The sequence below is a fragment of the Bufo bufo genome, chromosome 6 (genome assembly GCF_905171765.1).
Source record: "Bufo bufo chromosome 6, aBufBuf1.1, whole genome shotgun sequence".
Lineage (NCBI taxonomy): Eukaryota > Metazoa > Chordata > Amphibia > Anura > Bufonidae > Bufo > Bufo bufo.
The window spans coordinates 178,138,920-178,157,624 of NC_053394.1; the positions used below are offsets into that span (position 1 = coordinate 178,138,920).

Sequence of the window (18,705 nt, forward strand, 5' to 3'; positions counted from 1 at the left end):
ACAAGAGCTGCCCATCGCCGTGCCCCTGAGCTGGTGGTACGTGCGGCCATCAAACAGGAAAAAATTCCTGGTAAGAACGAATTGTAGGAGCTCCAGTACAAAGTCGCTGTGTGCTGAATGCTGGCACCCCCTTGCTCTTAAGAAGTGTGCGGCTGCCCCCAGACCCTTATCGTGAGGGATGGAGGAGTACAGTGCCTCCACGTCGATTGATGCCAGGAGCCAATCGGGTTCAATGCAGATGTGCTCTAGTTTGGTTAGAAGATCCCCAGTGTCTCTTACATAGGAGGGCAACGCTTGCACAAACGGGCTGAGGAGACGGTCGATGTAAATGCCCGCATTCTGCGAAAGGCTGCCCATCCCTGACACAATGGGGCGCCCCCTCATCGGTGTCGTGTCCTTGTGGACTTTGGGGAGACAGTAAAACGTTGCTGTCACCGGGTGGAGGGGATATAAGAATTCAAACTCATCTCCACCGCTACATAGAAGACATTTTCATTCAGTGGAGCGGGACCGAAGGGCAATTTGATAGCTTTGTCCAAGAGTTAAACACCAACTCTATTGGACTTAAGTTTACCTCCTCCATCACGAGGGATAACCTCCCCTTTTTAGATATTGCTATTTCCAGGGATGATGTGGGCGGGCTGAGGACAACGATATATCGTAAAAACCGACAGCCACAAACTCACTATTGAGGTGGGACAGTTGCCACCCTGCGCCACTCAAACGTGGAATCCCTTTCGGCCAATACATCCGTCTCAGACGTAACTGTTCCGAACTCAGTGAATTCAAACAACAGGCAGCCATCATGAGAGCCAGGTTCTCAGAACGTGGCTACCCAGATAAAATACTGAGACAAGCGTATCAAAAGGCATTGGGACGCAGTAGGACTACCCTTCTATATCCTACCACACGCCCCAACACAGATTCAGCAAAAAACGATAAGGATAATTGGCACCTATGACTCAGCTGCAACCCAAGTAAAAGGCATTCTGGGTCGCAACTGGGAGACACTCTTGATGGACCCCGACCTAGCCGAAATTCTGAGCCCGCACCCCTCGGTAACATTCAGAAGGGGGGCCAACCTAAGGGACAAGTTAGTACACAGCCATTTTAGTCCAGGTACGACCCAAGGGACATGGCTGGACAGAGACACCATAGGCTGCTACAAATGCGGCCACTGCAGTTTTTGTGACTGGTTGGTCAAGGGCAAATCCTTCGCGGCGAACCCCCCGGACAAAGTCCACATGATCAAGCAGTTTATTAACTGCCGCAGCATAGGGGTGATTTACCTACTTAGCTGCGAGTGTGGTCAACGTTATGTGGGCAAAACCCGGAGGGAACTCCGTAAAAGGATTAGTGAACACTTGGGAGACATCCGCAATGGGAGGGATACACCGGTATCCAGACATGTTCGGTCACTACACGGTGGCCGCACATCAGCCATTAAGTTCATGGGAATTGAACTGGTGAACAAACCACTCCGGGGGGGTGATTGGGATAGACGGATCCTCCAGCGTGAATGCTGGTGGATCTTTAAACTCAATACATCCCACCCCCATGGCCTGAACGAACAATTACATTTTGGCTGCTATATATGAAGTTCTCCTGCCCGTATATCATTGCATGGGTCATTGGCAGCTCTGCCTCTTATGTTTCCCCCTTGGTACTCACATAGCTAGAGTTCAGAATATAAGGTTCTCTCCGTATTTATTACTGAATGGGTCATTGGCATTTCTACATATAATGTCTCTCCCTTGGTATTTATATAGTTTAATGTCCTCACTATCAACTGTTTGCTTTTTCCTCCTTAACCCTTCCCCTCTCAGGCTAGCTAGTATTTCAGCCGGCCAAAATGTCCCACTAGGTCCAAATACTGAGGGGTTATTCTCTCCCCACCTGGGGAAGATCGGTGTAGTAGCCACTCGGTTTACTTTCCTTGTCTGGCTCCACCCCCTCTTTCTGCAGATTACACTGCAAGTGGCGCTACATACTGGGGTGATCTGAGGCCTTCCACTCCTCCCCCTTGAGTTGCGCCCATCGGACGGCCCGGTAGGCGTGGTGACGCGACTGCGTCACATTAGCATCACCTCCCCTTTAGCCTTACCCGATATCGCCGGGCTTCAGGGCACATGCGCTGTGTTGGGACGCCGCACCCCCTTCTGGCCCGATCATGTGACTTGATCTGGTCACGTGGGTCGACGTCGTACTGACGCATGCGCACTGACCGGCGACTCTCCCCTTCCTCTCATTTAAATACAGCGCGCCTTGGCCTACATGTCAGGCGTGCACCATGTGATGGACGACATGGTGAACCTCCATGCCGTCACTTCTGGATACCGAACGATACCACTCCAGTAGTTATGTAAGTACTGGCTTGCACCCATCACTATGTGGACAGCATAGGCACTTAGACATTCTTCTCACACTGCTTTTGTCTATGTTTCTCTATAGGTACATCCTCCTATATGCCTCACTCTGTCTATGGTCTAATTTGATATGGAGTCATTTGCTTGAGTGATCACTCCCTTATACTATAATACACTGCAATACTTTATACAGTTGTAATAGTCAGACCGACAGGAGCTAAGCTTTAACACCTTACCCCGTGTCCCCTGATGATTTATGGGGTTTTAGGTTTAAGATTGTGGATTTTAGATATGTTACACTTATGAAACGCGTTGGGACACGCTCACATATCACCATAAATACGCACTCCTCTTGTGCTTATTGCTATTTAATTTTTTCACATCATTGATTTTGAGATATATGTTACTTTAGACTATTTATATCTCTACCTGCCTTGATATACAGGACCCTGCCCGTAGTCACTTTGTGATAGGGTTACCTAGGGATTCCGCATCAGGGCAAGGTTCCGGACGGGGCCACCCCTTGGGCATTTATTTTATGTCTGATCCTAACATCACCCTTAGGGTTTCAGATACTAGGGATCACATGGTCCTTCCCTTATAGGCCCTGGTGCTAATATACCGTAGGCCTAGGGTGGATGACACCTGTGTGGGTACACAGCGTTATATACGCGGCATAACCCTCCAGGGGTCTTGTCTGTCTTTTTGTGTTTTTGTTAGTAAGGGGTCTTTTACTCCCTACCCTGGGAGAATAGACATATTAAAAGTTATGTTTTAAAATTGTTACTGCTCCCCTTCTCTGCATATCTTTACTTCCCTGAGCGGTACCTATGTGAACTGCCCCTGCAGTCATATTTCCTGGGAAGACACACTATTTTCTATTGTGAAAATCAGTTGTTGCATTCCAAAGAAAAGAGATGTTTATTCTTTATGCAAATGAGAGCTTCAGTGCACCAAGGGGTGTGGCCAGCACTGGAAAACGGTGCTAAGCCCCACTTCTCGGTGCACTGAAGCCTTATTTTCCTGGAAACATTGCAACAGATTTTCACAAGACAGGTGTCAATTTAATCAGAACGATCAACCATACCAGGTAATATCTACAAGAATTATGAGCCACAACATACCAAAAATATGAAAGTCTTTATGGACTCAATACCGTAGTAAACATTACAGTACATAAAATAAGGATAAGGAGGTAGAAAAAGCTGTCATCACTGGTGACCATACACCATATGGGAGTATTTAAGTAATGATCATAAATTTTACTATTGTGGCAAAATGGTAGGGGCACTTACAGAATATAATAATCACCAAGCAGGTGGAACATAAACCACCAGACATAAAGATATCATGGGCAAGAAGTGTGAACAAGCCCAGATAAGGACACAGTAACAACATGCCCTGCAAAACCATACATTAAACCAAGATCAAAATAATAGAAGTAGCTTTACCCCTGATGTATGTGACCAGGATGGAGCACATTTCGGCATATTTGGTACACTGTGGCGCATAATTATTGTAGGTTTTTTTCAATAACTTTGGAGCCTTACCAGTGACTATATTGGTGTATTTAGGTACCTGACTATGCACACTGAATGGATTTACCAAATCCTGATAATATGCCTGGTTTAATATGGTTGATCCTGCCTACAAACTCCTTAAGGATGAGCACCGTATAGGCACAGCGGGAAGCAAGTTCCTGACATGTACTATATATCTATACACACAGCGCTCTGATCCAGTGGGCAATTAAGCCGCTATCACTCAATCAAGACAGGGTTCTGGCTGCTACTAACAGCTAGGCCTCCGCTGTAACTGCCGGCAGCAGAGATCACTCTACTGCCAACGGTTTAACCCCCTACATGCAGTGGTCAATGCTGACCACGACATCTGAAGGGTTTACAGAGGGAGGGGGCTCCTTCTCTCAACCCATCGACTTCCCAAGATGTAATTGAGGGGTGCCGATGGTTGCTATGGCAGCCAGAGGCCTTACAAAGGCTTCTCAGTCTGCGAGCGATGGAAGTCTATGAGACCCCAGGCTGGGTCTAATAGGCAACTGTCAGTCTGAAATCAACAGTTACAATGCAGTACAGTACAATATGTAGTGTAATGCATTGTACCAATGAACAAACACTAAAGTCCTCTATTGGGATAAAAATAAAAAGTAAAAAAATGTGTTTTATAAAAATTAAAAAAGTTTCAAGCCATCAAGAACTATTTAAAAAAAAATTGACATATTTGGTATCACCATGTCCATAACGACCGGCTCTACAAAAATATCCATGATCTACCTTGTCAGGTAAATGCTGTAAAAAAATAAAAATAAAAACAATGCCAGAACAGCCTTTTTTGTCACCTAGTCTCAGAAAAAGCATGATATCGGGCGATCAAAGAGTCGGATGTACCATAAAATGAAAATTTTATCAGCCCACAAAACAAACCCTCAAACAAGACCATTGCCAGAAAAATAAAAATAAAAATATGGCTCTCAAAATATTGGTGACACAAAAACATGGATTTAATTTTTTTCAAAAATGCTTTTATTGAATAAAAGTGGTAAAACAAAAAAATACATTATAAAATTGGTATTTGTGTAATACAGTTAACATGTCATGCTTCCTGCACAGTACACGTCATATAAACAAAATCCAAAAAGCAATGAAAGTATTGCTGCCTTTTCTTTATCCTGCTTCCCAAAAAGCAAAATAAAATAAGATTCAAAAAGTTGCATGTAACCCAAAATAGAACCGATGAAAATGGAAATTTGTCCTGCAAAAAATAAGCCCTCACACAGATTATGCTTATTAGAAAATGGCTGTACTGGTACCCCAGATGCTGTTCAAAAGCAACATGGCGGCTGCAAAAGACAAAAGGTAGTTGTTCCCTTCTGAACCCTGCAGTGTACCCAAACAGCGGTTTATGTCCATATTTAAAGAGGACCTTTCATGGGTTCAAACATTGTAAGATGCCCAGGGATCTCACTGCACTTACTATTATGCCTGGGCGCCGCTCCGTTAGCCCGCTGTGGCCCCGTTAACCTCTCCAGCGCTGTATGGTAATTGCTACTATCGGTTCGCCAGAGACAGGGCAGAATCTTCCCTGGTGAACCGATAGTGGCAATTACCATACAACGCGGGAGAAGGTAAAGGGGCCACAGCGGCGCCCAGGGATAATACTAAATGCAGTGAGATCCCTGGGCGCCGCTCTACATGTCCAAATAGTTATCTTACAATGTTCGTACCCATGAAAGGTCCTCTTTAAGGCATTTCAGTACCCAGTCTAACAATTTAAGGGGCGTTATGTGTCTCAGATGGCACATGCTGGGCACTGAAATAACATATCTATGGAAAACTTTATAGAGTTCACTGCGCATTCATTGATGCAGAATACCTGTGTCGTCAAAATGTTCTCTCCTTAAAGGGGTTGTCTCATCATGGACAATGGGGGCATATCGCTAGGATATGCCCCCATTGTCTTATAGGTGCAGGTCCCATCGCTGGGACCTGTACCTATATCGAGAACGGAGCCCCGCAAGTGAAGGAGGGCGCACTGTGCATGCGCAGCCGCCCTCCATTCATTTTCGTCAGCCCAACAGAAATGAATGGGAGCGGGGGCTGCGCGCGCACGGTATGCTCCTCCCATTCACTTCTATGGGGATCCGGCTTGGTGGTGGCCGGCTCAAAGTCCTCCAGCCACCACCTTGCGGGGCTCCGTTCTCAATATAGGTGCGGGTCCCGCACATATAGACAATGGGGGACATATCCTAGCGATATGCCCCCATTGTCCATGATGAGACAAGCCCTTTAATACCTTGATGGGCAGAGTTTCCAAAGGGGGAGTCACTTGTCAAGGGTTTCATTTATTATTTCACCCCAGATTAGCAAATTATACCTTTGCTGCAATGAGGGAGTCATCCTTGCGCTTTATGCACCCAAGCTCCACTCCTTTCTGTGGCCAAGCCCCTCCCTTGTTGATTTGATTGATAGGGTCAGGCAGTGGCAAAGCAGCGAGGGAGGGGCTTGGCCACAGAAAGGAGTGGAGCTTGGATACAGAAAGCGCAAGGATGACTCCCTCATTGCAGCAAATGTATAATTTGCATATTAGGAAAAAGTCTCATAACTAAGTAACTGAGCCCCGGTTCATCCAAAGAAAAACGACGATAACGTTGATAGCACACATTTAACCCTTCAGATGCCATGGTCAAACAGCCATGGCATCTGGGAGCTCAAAAAACCTGGGAGCACAGGCTCGCAACAGCTCCCCCTAGTCGGGATTGGTGGAGACGGATAATGTGTGCGGCAGCCTCGGTCCTCCTGAATGTTCCAAGGCTGCCGTAGATAGGTTGCTATAAAGACCCCTGCCTGTGGCAGGGCTCCATAAAAACACAGTGTAATTCTCATAAACAACAATGGTTATGCACTGATGTCTATGAGAGAATCTATCTGATGGTTGCTTGTTCAAGTTAAAGAGTAACTAAACCTTTATGTAAACTTTTAATATGATGTCCCTAATGCCCTAATAAAACTATCTCTAACATACTTAATTAATCAATTTAGGATTTTTACTACACTTTTCCCTGCCTAAAGCGCACCATTCAGTGTGCGCTTAAAACTCTGTTCTCTGTACGCCGTTGACAGCTCAGCGATGTACGGAGTACGGGTTGTAGACATTTTATGAATAGGGCCACAGCAACGCTGTGAGTATGGGCAGGAGCGCATATTGCTGCTCATGCCTGTGCTCCCTGGACGATTACTAACTCTTGTCATGGCACATGGCTACCCTGTACCGATGTACTATGCCAGGATTAGCTGAGTGGGCTCCTGCTTCTGCCTGCTCCACTAAGATAAGAGAACTGCTTGTCAGCTTTTAGCTTAGAGGAGCAGGCAGAAGCAGGAGCCCGCTCAGCTCAGCTAATCCTGGCACAGTACATGGGTATAGGGTACCCATGTGCTATGCCATAAGTTAGTAATCCTCCGGGAGGACAGGCAGGAGCAGCAATATGCGCTGCCTGTTCCCCATTGATAAAATGTACTCCGTACATTACTGAGTTAAGAGTTTAAATCAGCCAGCCATCTTTCCCCAAATTCATAATAGATATGCAATAAAAAAAATAAACATGGGAATCAACGTATGCGAAAACGCCTGTACTATTAAAATATAAAAATATTTATCACATACAGCAAACGCCGAAACAAAAAAAAATCTAAATCAAAATGGTCTCTTTACCTCCCACAAGAAATTGAAGAAAAACTAATCCACAAGTCATGGACACCCCAATAGTATAAATGAAACGTAGATTGCCCCGCAAAAAAATTATCCCTTAAACAGCTCCGTACACACTACAAAAAATATGGCGATGAAAACAAAAAAATATTTTTTTTAATTTTTTTTTTTCCAGCATTAAAATAAATAAAAAATTCCGGATTTTTCGGCCCATAAGACGCACAAGTGGGGGGAAAATGCCCCTGCATCTTATGGGCGAATATTAATAAGCGCTCACATTATGGAAGTGCTCATTAGGACCGGAGGACCAGGAAGTGGTGAAGGCTCTGTACTCACCGCTTCCTGGCCCTCGGCTGTCGGCTGTGAAGGCTGTGCACAGCGTGAGGGCGCTCTGTGACCTCCGGCTGTGTGCGCTAGTTCACAGCACAGCCGACGCAGGAGAACGAAGAAGATCGCGGGCGGTGAGGAGCGGCAGCGTCCAAGAGCAGGAGAGGTAAGTGCTTTATTTATTTTGTGATCTGAGGCTGGGGGCTGCAGCCATAATGCAGCAGGGGGCTACATTATGGCTGGGGGCTGAATTATATATGACTGGCGGCTGATTATATATTACTGGGGGCTGATCATATATGACTGGGGGATGATTAACATATGGCTGGGGGCTGATATGAGGCATGGAGGACTGATATGAGGGTTGGGGGTCTCATCTGAGGTCTGATTGGGGGTCTGACTTGAGGTGTAATGAAAATGATATATATTTTTTTCCTCCTCTAAAACCTAGGTGCGTCTTATGGGCCGGTGAGTCTTATGGGGGTGAAAAATACGGTATATAAATGATATCACCGTAATCGTACTGACCTGGAGAAAGAAGGTAACAGGTCAGTTTTACCATTTTAGGGGAAAGTCGTAAAAACTAAACCCATATAAGTGTGGTGGAATTTTGTTGTTTTTTGTTTCAAATTCTATCCCATTTGGAATTTTTTTTTCAGCATCCCACTGCATCGTATGCAATATTAAATGGTGCCAACTTGTCCCGCAAAAAACATGCCCTCATACAGCTTTATGAACAGAAAAAGAAAAAAAATGATGGCCCCAGAGAGGCAGGGAGTGAAAAACGAAGACACAAAAATTAAAAACCTTTGGGGTTAAAGGGTTAACATGGAAAAAGGGAGGTGATTTCAATTCTTATATTTTTTGGGGAGTTTTTTTACATTTATTTTTAGTACCCTTAGGCAAATTCAGCATGCGATCGTCTGATTGCTTCTCCCATGGACTGCCTGCCACAATGTGAGTAGGATTGAAATTTCGCTAGGACAGGCTTCAGAGCCTTCAGAAGGCCCAAGGCTGCCATAGCAGCCAAATTAATTCCTCGATCTTGGTGTAGCGGAGCTGTTTAGTCCCCAGGACTGCAGCACTCACAGAAAATAATCACATAGATGCCGTGGTGTCTATTGATCACAGCATCTTAGGGGTTGAAAGTCTGTGATCAACATTATGTTAGAAAGTTGAAGAACGTTTAACTTTGATAAAAGATGAAAACCTGTTTACTCATCAAGAACCCAATTTAGTGATTATGTCTTCGTATGTCCCCATCTGATTTCTGTTATCCACAGAGTTGTTATCGGAAAGAACCTATCAGGCCTTGAGCCTCTAGCTTCAACTGATCATATCTCCACATAGAAGAGACCTGTAGACAGATTCCAGGGTAACTCACAGAAAAGACATCTTCTCTGTTCTGATAATGCAGTAACCTAAAATTAAAGGCGTTATCTAAAGTGTAAAACATGCCACCCAATGTCCAGGCCCCTCATAGATTAGACTTACCCCACTCCCCGGCACCCGCTGCATCTCCCCGCCGTGCGGATCAAAACATCCGGGGAAGGGGGGTCAGCCAATAGCAGGCCGAGACGGGGACGAGCCACCCTAGCGTCACCCGCGGAGATGCAGCAGCAGGCGTGCAGGGACCAGAAGCGACGCAGGTGCCAGGGAGCGGGGTGAGTATAATCTATATGAGGGGCATGTTTTACACTTAAAAATAATTCACTAGATTAAAAGTCCTCCAGGTCTAACCTCATGATGAATATTAAACAATAATAGAAATAATATTTAATATACACTGAAGCATGAATTTAGCTAATCAAAAATGATATCTTACAGCTGCACCATGTTGTGGAAACTGAGCAAGCAGATCTTTTAAAACCAAGCCACTCTGAGGTGTGGGTGCAGTTTGAAACAGGGACATAATTTCCCAACTTTATGACGTTATGTACTTCTATGACTAAGAAATTGACTATACTGCAAATGAAAGGATGGCCTCTATATATCAGTGGAATTTCTGTTCCTCAGTAGCTGAAAGTAGAACCAAATACGGTACATACGCCTGCGGCGTATGCCAGGCTGTGATAACCAGGCGTGCTGCTGGATGCCGCGCCTGATACATTTCAGTGTTCATCTATCCCAGTTTGAATAATACAACCGGCTGCATCTATTCAGAACGGATCCGGTTGTATTATATCGAAACTTAACATGCCGCTGCAAGCAGCGTTTTTGTGTGCCGCAAAGGGAAACTGAACATGCTGGATTTGGCACTAAAACCATTGTAAAAATCTGGAAAAAAAACGGATCCGGCATCATTGACTTACAAGGTTTTTGGTGCCGGATCCAGCATGTTCAGTTTCCCATGCGGCACACAAAAACACTGCTTGCAGGGGTTTTGTGTCCGGCATGGGAACCCAACAAACCGGAATGGAATGCATTCTGGTGCACTCCGTTCTGGTTTGTTCAGTTTTGTCCCGATTCACAATGAATGGGAACACAACTGAAGCGTTTTCCTCCAGTTTTGAGATCCTATGACGGATCTCAAAACCAGAAAGGAAAACGCAGATGTGAAAGTAGCCTTAGTATTAAGAAGGTGATATCGTCATTGTCAGTGTATCAGGACTTATCAGAGGTATTCAATTAGGACCGGCAGGTGGGCCCTGACGATTGGTATTGAGAAACACTGCTTTGAAAGGTCCTTTTAATTTTCTTTTGTTCTCTGCTCTCTTCTGGCATGCTTTATTTATTTTAGCATCACATTCAATTGCTTAGGAAAGGTCCTCAAAACCAGCATGGTGCTATACAATTTGTAGGATTTTGTTATCTGCTTCACAATGAAGCCCCATGTATTCACATCACTTGCAGGACAAAATGGTGGCATTTGTCAAATGGTAACTGTCGAGTTAATTATTGATGGTTAGTACTATACAATAACTGCTCCCTACACATAATCTGTCATTATCATGGAAGATGCCACTGCGCTCTAACTTTTAGTAGCACAACATTATATTTTTTTGGTCATAACTTACCTGGACTGATATCTGTAGGGATGTTCTCCTCCTTACACTGCTGCTCACTCCAAACAAATGTATCCTCTTCTTCCTTTACAATAACTTTAATATCGGACAGATCTTCAACCTGTATCGACCAGTCAAACAAATAACATACATTTTAAGAGACAATTGGAAAATTCTAGTTGAAACCAAATCAAAAGTCCAATGTCAACAGTATGTACATTATCTAACCAACCACAGGTCTCCTTACGCTGGCCATAGTTTATAGCACATACATTAGCACTGCTAAGACTCTCTAACGGCCCTATTAGGTTCAAAAGAACCTTCATTCCCGATAATTGGCCTGTATAATCATAACTTTGATCAGCCGATAAACGAGCAAACTCTTGTTTGTCAGGTGATTTGAATATTTCTTCAGGATGAAAGATGCTGATTATCAGACAGTACATCTCCCTGTGTAATCAACAGAACTGAATAAGGAAGGAATGACTGTGGTAGCAATAGTTCCTCCAACATTCACTTTGCATTGGCCTGTGTAATAGGCTGATGATAACGAGTCATAACTGAATCCAAAACAGAAGGAGATGTCTTCTCTACAGATCATATAAAGTATATGGTGAAACTTCTCCGTTTACCTGATGAAACTGCTTTTCCACTGGACAATCCTGGAAATAAAGACGACTGGGAGATCTCTTGGGTTTACTTTGCTTACTGGATGTATCTATAGGAAACACACACACTTACAGTAAATACATTTTTATATGTGATGAAATGTTGGATCTATTTAAGTGATCCTAAAAATGCTGTCTCCAATAAAAGTTGTTGGAAAAGTTTCTTGACAAAACATTGATCGAAATGTCACCCGGCTATCAGCTAAAATCTGTCTGCAACTGTTCAATTTTCCCCCAAGATTCAAATACAAATTTTTAACATAAGGTTTACTGTGCATGCAAAATGCTTGATGTAGGATGCAACAGAAAATGGTTCCTACAGTGATAATCAACAATTACAACGTTCCAAATACATTATAATTAGGGGTGAGCGAATCGCACTTCGGATCCAAGAGCCGAAGTTGATTCATTCCCCAACTTTGTTTTAATGCTGTACGAAGACATTAAAATGTATGGGCTTAAATTTTGTTAAATCCTAACTCATGCAATACTTTGGTGAAAAACTTTTTAAAACAGCAATCCGAAGTCGGCGTAGGTACAGACTAGTATCTTGGTACCGAAGCCAACTTCGGACTGATGTTTTAAAATTTTGTAGAATCGAAGACTTAACAAAGTTTGCCCCACTGAAGCCAGATCAACAGTCCTCGGTCAGGGCAGGAAACTCAGGGTCACAACAGAGATCAGACACAGCTCAGGTCAAGCAGTGAAGGGTTAAATCCGGGACAAACGTAGAACAGCACACCTTTGCAGGACACTAGCTGAATAGAATATATTGTTCATGCAGCTACTCACAGAGATTGGTACCTTAAGTACACCAAGGTGGCCAGCCTATGGCTAGCAAAGATTAGGATGCCTCATGCTTACTCTTTAAGAGTGGTAAAGAGTGCATGCCCTACGGGCAGAGAGAGGGGTCTAACTGTCAAGAGGCAGGCAACAACCTATGTGGAGGGACAGAGCTACACCAGTGGATGTGAAAGAGGGGACAGAGGCACTCGTATCGGCTCTTTAGGAGTGGGAGGGGGTGCGCGCCCTATGGGAAGAGAGAAGGGCCTAACTGTCAAGCCTGCGTGGAGGGAAGACCAGAGCGAAAAAGCAGGTGAGCAGTGCACATGCTGGCGATGTAACAATCTGTACACCTCTACCTTGACCTGTCATCTGCCTTTGACACAGTTGAACACTCCCTCCAAACTCTCTCATTCCTTGGCAGCAGAGACTTGACCCTCTCCAGAATTTCCTTACCTCCCCAACTGAACATTCGGTGTCTGTCATTCACACACCACCTCCTCATCATGACTTCTTCCTGTTGGTGTCCCTCAAGGCTATCCTGGGACCACTATTTTTCTCCTTGTATACCTCACTGGGGACTGCTCACCAAGGCTTTTAATACCACCTCTATAATGATCAATGTTTCTCAAATCTGCTACTTCTTCAATGCCTAGTCAACTAAATGCTAGGGTATACCTTCATCATCTCCTGCCTGGACTACTACAACATTGTCCTCTGTGGTTTCCCATGGAACACTCTAGCACCTTTCCAATTTATTCTTAACTCTGCTGCATGCTTAATCCAAATCTTCCAATGTTTCTCCTCTGCCTCTCCCTGTGCAGTCGCTGCTCCAAAGTCAAGCCTCTGCCCTTGCTATGCTAATTGTCAGGGCTGGGCTAAATATCCAGGCCTTTCAATCTAGCTGCGGATGGGTGCTTCTTCACCTGCAGGGACAGCCCATCAACAAGGGAAGAAGTCCTGCTGATGTGACGAATCGTGCCGCTCAAGGCCTTTCTTGTGAGGCACCTTGACACGTGAGACACAAAACAGCTGTTGTGTCAGCAGTCAGGAGCCCTGCTACTCTGAATACCCCTGGAATTAAAGGGGTATTCCTATCACAGACAATGGGGGCATATCGCTAGGCTATGCCCCTGTTGTCTGATAGGTGCGGGTCCGTCCATGAAAAGTTGGCAGGTTCTATGTATATGCCGCTCAACCTTAACACCCCAAGTTCACCAATTTTATAACTAGGGCAGAACCTCTTTAAAGCTCAGTTGTGAGGTGCCTCCATTTTTTCTTGCTGCTACCTGTAGCAGAGGCTGTTGCTGCCACCTGCCCAGTGTTTCCAGGAAAGACAGTGGAGGACACTTATGAATGTTTGTACGCCACAATTGTGGTGTAAGTAAGTCGCACAATATGGCGCACCGTGTCTGTGCACCATAATTTGTGACTTTTAGAGGTTCTGGCACCTTTCTAAAGTGCCAAGAAAAGGGGGCGTGGCTTAGTGCAGCCCACCGCATTTACTATAACTTTCACCAGAAAGTGGCGGAAGTTATAGCTGCAGTACAGCTATAACTTTCATATGTGATTTCAGATGTGATTTTATGGTTGTTTTATTTTAACACAGCACTAGATATATTGCATGTATAGGTATATTTATGGATGTATTATAATTATTGATTTATACACATGTATCTCTTTATCTTTTGTAATCATGACACAATAGATGGTTAAAAATTATTTGTATTGTAACGATCATGTGACACCTTGTTAATGATGTGGGTGTATACTGTATATTTGAGTCACTGAGTCCCATGTATTGCTTGAGAAAGGCTCAATTGTAGAGCCGAAATGTCGCCACACTATGGGTGAATAAATCTTTTGGATTTTGTTTTATCCTAGGAGTGCTGCTCTCTTTTTTACATATATATATATATATATATATTTTTTATATATATATATATATATATATATATATATATATATTCAAATCACCCCCCTTTTCTTAAAAAAAAATATGCAAAAATACCCATACAATTAAAATATAACAATATTGATGCCATACGGCAAATGGCGTAACAGGAAAAAATATAAAAACAGCCAATTCGCCATTTTTTGTCACTAACTCCCCAATAATTTTTTTTAGAATGATCAAAAAGTTGCACACACTTCAAATTGGTAAAAGTACAAATCACCCCGCAAAAAATTAGCCCTCACACAACCCCTTACACATAACAAAAAAAAAAGTTATAGCGGTCAAAATATTGTGATAAATGTATTTAATTTTTCTCAAAGGTTTTAATTTTTTCAGTATTAAAAAGCAAGAAAAATTATACAAGTGTGGTATAGTTGTAACCATACTGACCTAGAGAATGAAGATAACAATTTTACCGCATAGTGTACAGTCGTGGCCAAAAGTTTTGAGAATTACATAAATATTGGAAATTGGAAAAGTTGCTGCTTAAGTTTTTATAATAGCAATTTGCATATACTCCAGAATGTTATGAAGAGTGATCAGATGAATTGCATAGTCCTTCTTTGCCATGAAAATTAACTTAATCCCAAAAAAAACTTTCCACTGCATTTCATTGCTGTCATTAAAGGACCTGCTGAGATCATTTCAGTAATCGTCTTGTTAACTCAGGTGAGAATGTTGACGAGCACAAGGTGTCACTACCAGAGCTTTGGGACGTTCTCACAGCTCTGTTTCTCCACCCCTGTGATGATGTCACTACTAGAGCTGGGAGGAGTTCTCACTACTCTGTTTACTTTTGGTTTCTTTCACCACAGCTGTCCTTCATGTGTTTGATTTTCCTCTCTTTATATCACCCCTCCTCCTATGATAGGATGTGGATTATAGTTCTCACTTCAGTTGTAGCTCTGGCTTTAGTTTCTTCACTTGTAGCTATCAGTTCACTGGACCTGTGTTCTGCTGCAGCTAGCACTCCGGATATTGCCAGCCTGTCCTTGGATCCATCTTCTCTGCGGCTGCAACACCGTCAGCTAAGTGTGCAGACATTGTTGTGTTCCTGTTTATTTTCTGACTGGATCTGAGGTGGCCACGGTTCCCTCCATATACTGAGTAGGGCACTGGTGGCCGTGCCCCTTCCACTATTGTAGGGGTTACAGTGGTCATTAGTCTTAGGCACGTGGGCATGCCTCTTTCCGCCATTTGGATCCGGGCATGTGCTTTAGCAGAATAGGGAGAGCGTTGAGGGTCGGACAGGGGTCACCCGTTATCCTCCCTAGTTCTGGGTCCAGTCAGTAGCTCTGTACTGTGTATTACTATTGTTGCCCACATACAGCCGTGACATTATAATCCACCAAAACTGTCCTTTTTTGACATGGATCCGCTTTCTGGCCTGGTTGACCGCATGCAGGGTCTTTCTTTGGAAGTAGCGGATCTCCGTCAATCTATGACTCAGCTTCAAGCATTGGGCCCTGCTCCGGCTCATGGAGTCTGTTGCGAGCCAAAGGTCTCACTTCCGGAGACGTTCTCCGGGGGCAGTGAGAATTTTGTTCGTTTCAGAGAGGCATGCAAACTCCATTTTTGCTTGTGTCCTCACTCTTCTGGTAATCAAGAGCAGAGGGTGAGGATTGTCATCTCCCTGCTCAGGGGTAATGCTCAGACTTGGGCTTTTTCGCTGCCATCAGGGGATCCCTCCCTTCGATCCGTGGAGGGATTTTTTGTGGCCCTGGGGCAGATTTATGATGACCCGGATCGTGTTGCTCTGGCCGAATCTAACCTACGTGTTTTATGCCAGAACAAACGGTCTGCGGAGCTTTATTGTTCTGAATTTCGGAGATGGGCAGCTGATTCGGGTTGGAATGATGCTGCACTCCGGAGTCAGTTCTGTCATGGTCTCTCGGAGAGATTAAAAGATGCGTTTGCTTTCCATGAGAGACCAACGTCCTTAGAGTCTGCCATGTCATTGGCGGTACGCCTTGACAGGCGTCTAAGAGAAAGAAACGAGACCTCTCTGTCCAGCCATTGTCAGTCTAGGGGAAGTGGTGCGGACTCATTCAGTGTGCAGGGGCCTCATCCTGTCTCGCTCCCCTCTGAGGAGGAGCCCATGCAGCTAGCTCGACTTGCCCCTGATAAAAGAGGATTTAGTCCTCAGAGTATGGTCTGTTTTTGTTGTGGGGGCATAGGTCATTTGGCAAATGTTTGTCCATCTAGGAGATTCTTGAACCGTACTAAGAGCGATAATAAGAGAAAAATCTCAAAAGGTAAATCATCAAGTTCTGCTTCATCTGCTACTTTGGGCAAAGTTGATGTAGGATTTGATGCTTTTCCTCTGACCTGCAGTTCCCGTTTTCTCCTGTCTGCCAGGGTGGCGCTAGAGAGCAAAGTCATTTCTTGTGAGATTTTTGTCGATAGTGGAGCGGCCGTCAATCTTATTGACACTCAATTTGTAGCCATGCATGGTTTTCAGGTTTGCACATTAGATAAAGATATACCTGTTTTTGCTATTGACTCTGCTCCACTCTCACAGAGATCTCTGAAAGGCATTGTTCACAATATCCGGCTAGCTGTAGGTGACACTCATGTGGAGGATATATCTTGTTTTGTCCTTAACGGATTGCCGTCTCCTCTAGTTTTGGGGTTACCCTGGCTCACTAGACATAACCCCACTATTGATTGGCAAGGAAGGCAAATAAATGAGTGGAGTGACTTTTGTAGAGAGAATTGTCTCACAGCGACTTTTGCAGAGGTGTCTACTAAAACGGTGCCATCATTTCTCTCTGATTTCTCGGACGTGTTTTCCGAGAGCGGTGTTCAGGAGCTACCTCCTCACCGGGAGTTTGACTGTCCCATTAACCTCATTCCTGGCGCCAAGCTGCCAAAAGCACGCCTCTACAATCTCTCACAACCGGAAAGAATCGCTATGCGAACTTACATCTCCGAGAGTCTCGAAAAGGGGCATATTCGTCCCTCAAAGTCACCTGTGGCCGCGGGTTTTTTTTTTGTTAAAAAGAAAGATGGCTCTCTGAGACCTTGCCTAGATTTTAGGGAGCTGAACCGTATCACGATTCGCGATCCCTATCCCCTTCCTCTGATCCCGGACCTCTTCAATCAAATTGTTGGGGCCAAGGTGTTTTCCAAATTGGATTTGAGAGGCGCGTACAACCTGGTCAGGGTCAGAGAGGGGGATGAATGGAAAACGGCCTTTAATACCCCTGACGGGCATTTCGAGAATCTCGTTATGCCTTTCGGCCTGATGAATGCTCCGGCCGTCTTTCAGCATTTTGTTAATAGTATTTTCTATCATTTAATGGGGAAATTTGTATTGGTGTATCTTGATGATATTTTGATTTTTTCCCCTGATGTTCAGACCCATCAGGATCATCTTTTTCAGGTTCTGCAGATTCTGCGGGAAAATAAATTGTACGCCAAGCTGGAGAAATGTCTTTTTATGGTATCGGAGATTCAATTTCTGGGTTTTCTCCTCTCTGCTTCTGGTTTTCGCATGGATCCCGAGAAGGTCCGTGCTGTACTTGAGTGGGAGCTTCCTGAGAATCAGAAGGCATTGATGCGCTTTCTGGGTTTTGCGAACTATTACAGAAAGTTCATTTTGAATTATTCCTCTGTTGTCAAACCCCTCACTGACATGACAAAAAAGGGGGCGGATTTTTCCTCTTGGTCGGAGGAGGCGCTTGCAGCCTTTTCTAAGATTAAAGAGAATTTTGCGTCTGCTCCCGTCTTGGTGCATCCCGATGTTTCCTTACCTTTTATTGTTGAGGTGGATGCTTCCGAGGTGGGTGTGGGTGCGGTTTTGTCCCAGGGCCCTTCCCCTGCCAAGTGGCGACCCTGTGCCTTTTTCTCTAAAAAACTCTCCCCGGCAGAGAGAAACTATGATGTGGGCGATAGGGAGTTGTTGGCCATCAAGTTGGCTTTCGAGGAATGGCGCCATTGGTTGGAGGGGGCCAGGCACCCTATCACCGTTTTTACCGACCATAAGAATCTGGCATACTTGGAGTCGGCCAGGCGTATGAATCCGAGACAGGCCAGATGGTCTCTGTTCTTCTCCAGATTCAATTTTGTTGTTACATTCCGACCTGGGATAAAAAATGTGAAGGCTGATGCTCTCTCTCGCTGTTTTCCGGGAGGAGGAAACTCTGAGGACCCGGGTCCCATTTTGGCGGAGGGGGTAGTTGTTTCTGCTCTATATTCCGATTTGGAGGCCGAGGTCCAGGCTGCCCAGACTGAGACACCTGCCCGTTGTCCTTCTGGGAAGTTGTTCGTGCCTCCTGAGCTACGTCACAAACTCTTTAAGGAGCATCATGATACGGTTCTTGCTGGTCACCCCGGGAGTAGAGCCACGGTGGATCTCATTGCTCGGAGATTTT

The 18,705-nt window shown here is 44.6% G+C and overlaps 1 protein-coding gene across 2 annotated transcripts in view; it reads right to left on the minus strand.

Moving 5' to 3' along the window:
• The window catches only part of LOC121003407 (oocyte zinc finger protein XlCOF7.1-like), a 47,917-nt gene that overhangs the window by 13,728 nt on the left and 15,484 nt on the right, over positions 1–18,705 (minus strand). For both annotated transcript variants that reach the window (XM_040435250.1, XM_040435249.1), the window contains exons 5-6: positions 11,554–11,639; positions 10,934–11,042 (exon numbers count right to left, since the gene is read on the minus strand). In XM_040435250.1, the coding sequence (XP_040291184.1) occupies positions 10,934–11,042; positions 11,554–11,639 (195 nt within the window). The remainder of the gene's footprint in view (positions 1–10,933; positions 11,043–11,553; positions 11,640–18,705) is intronic.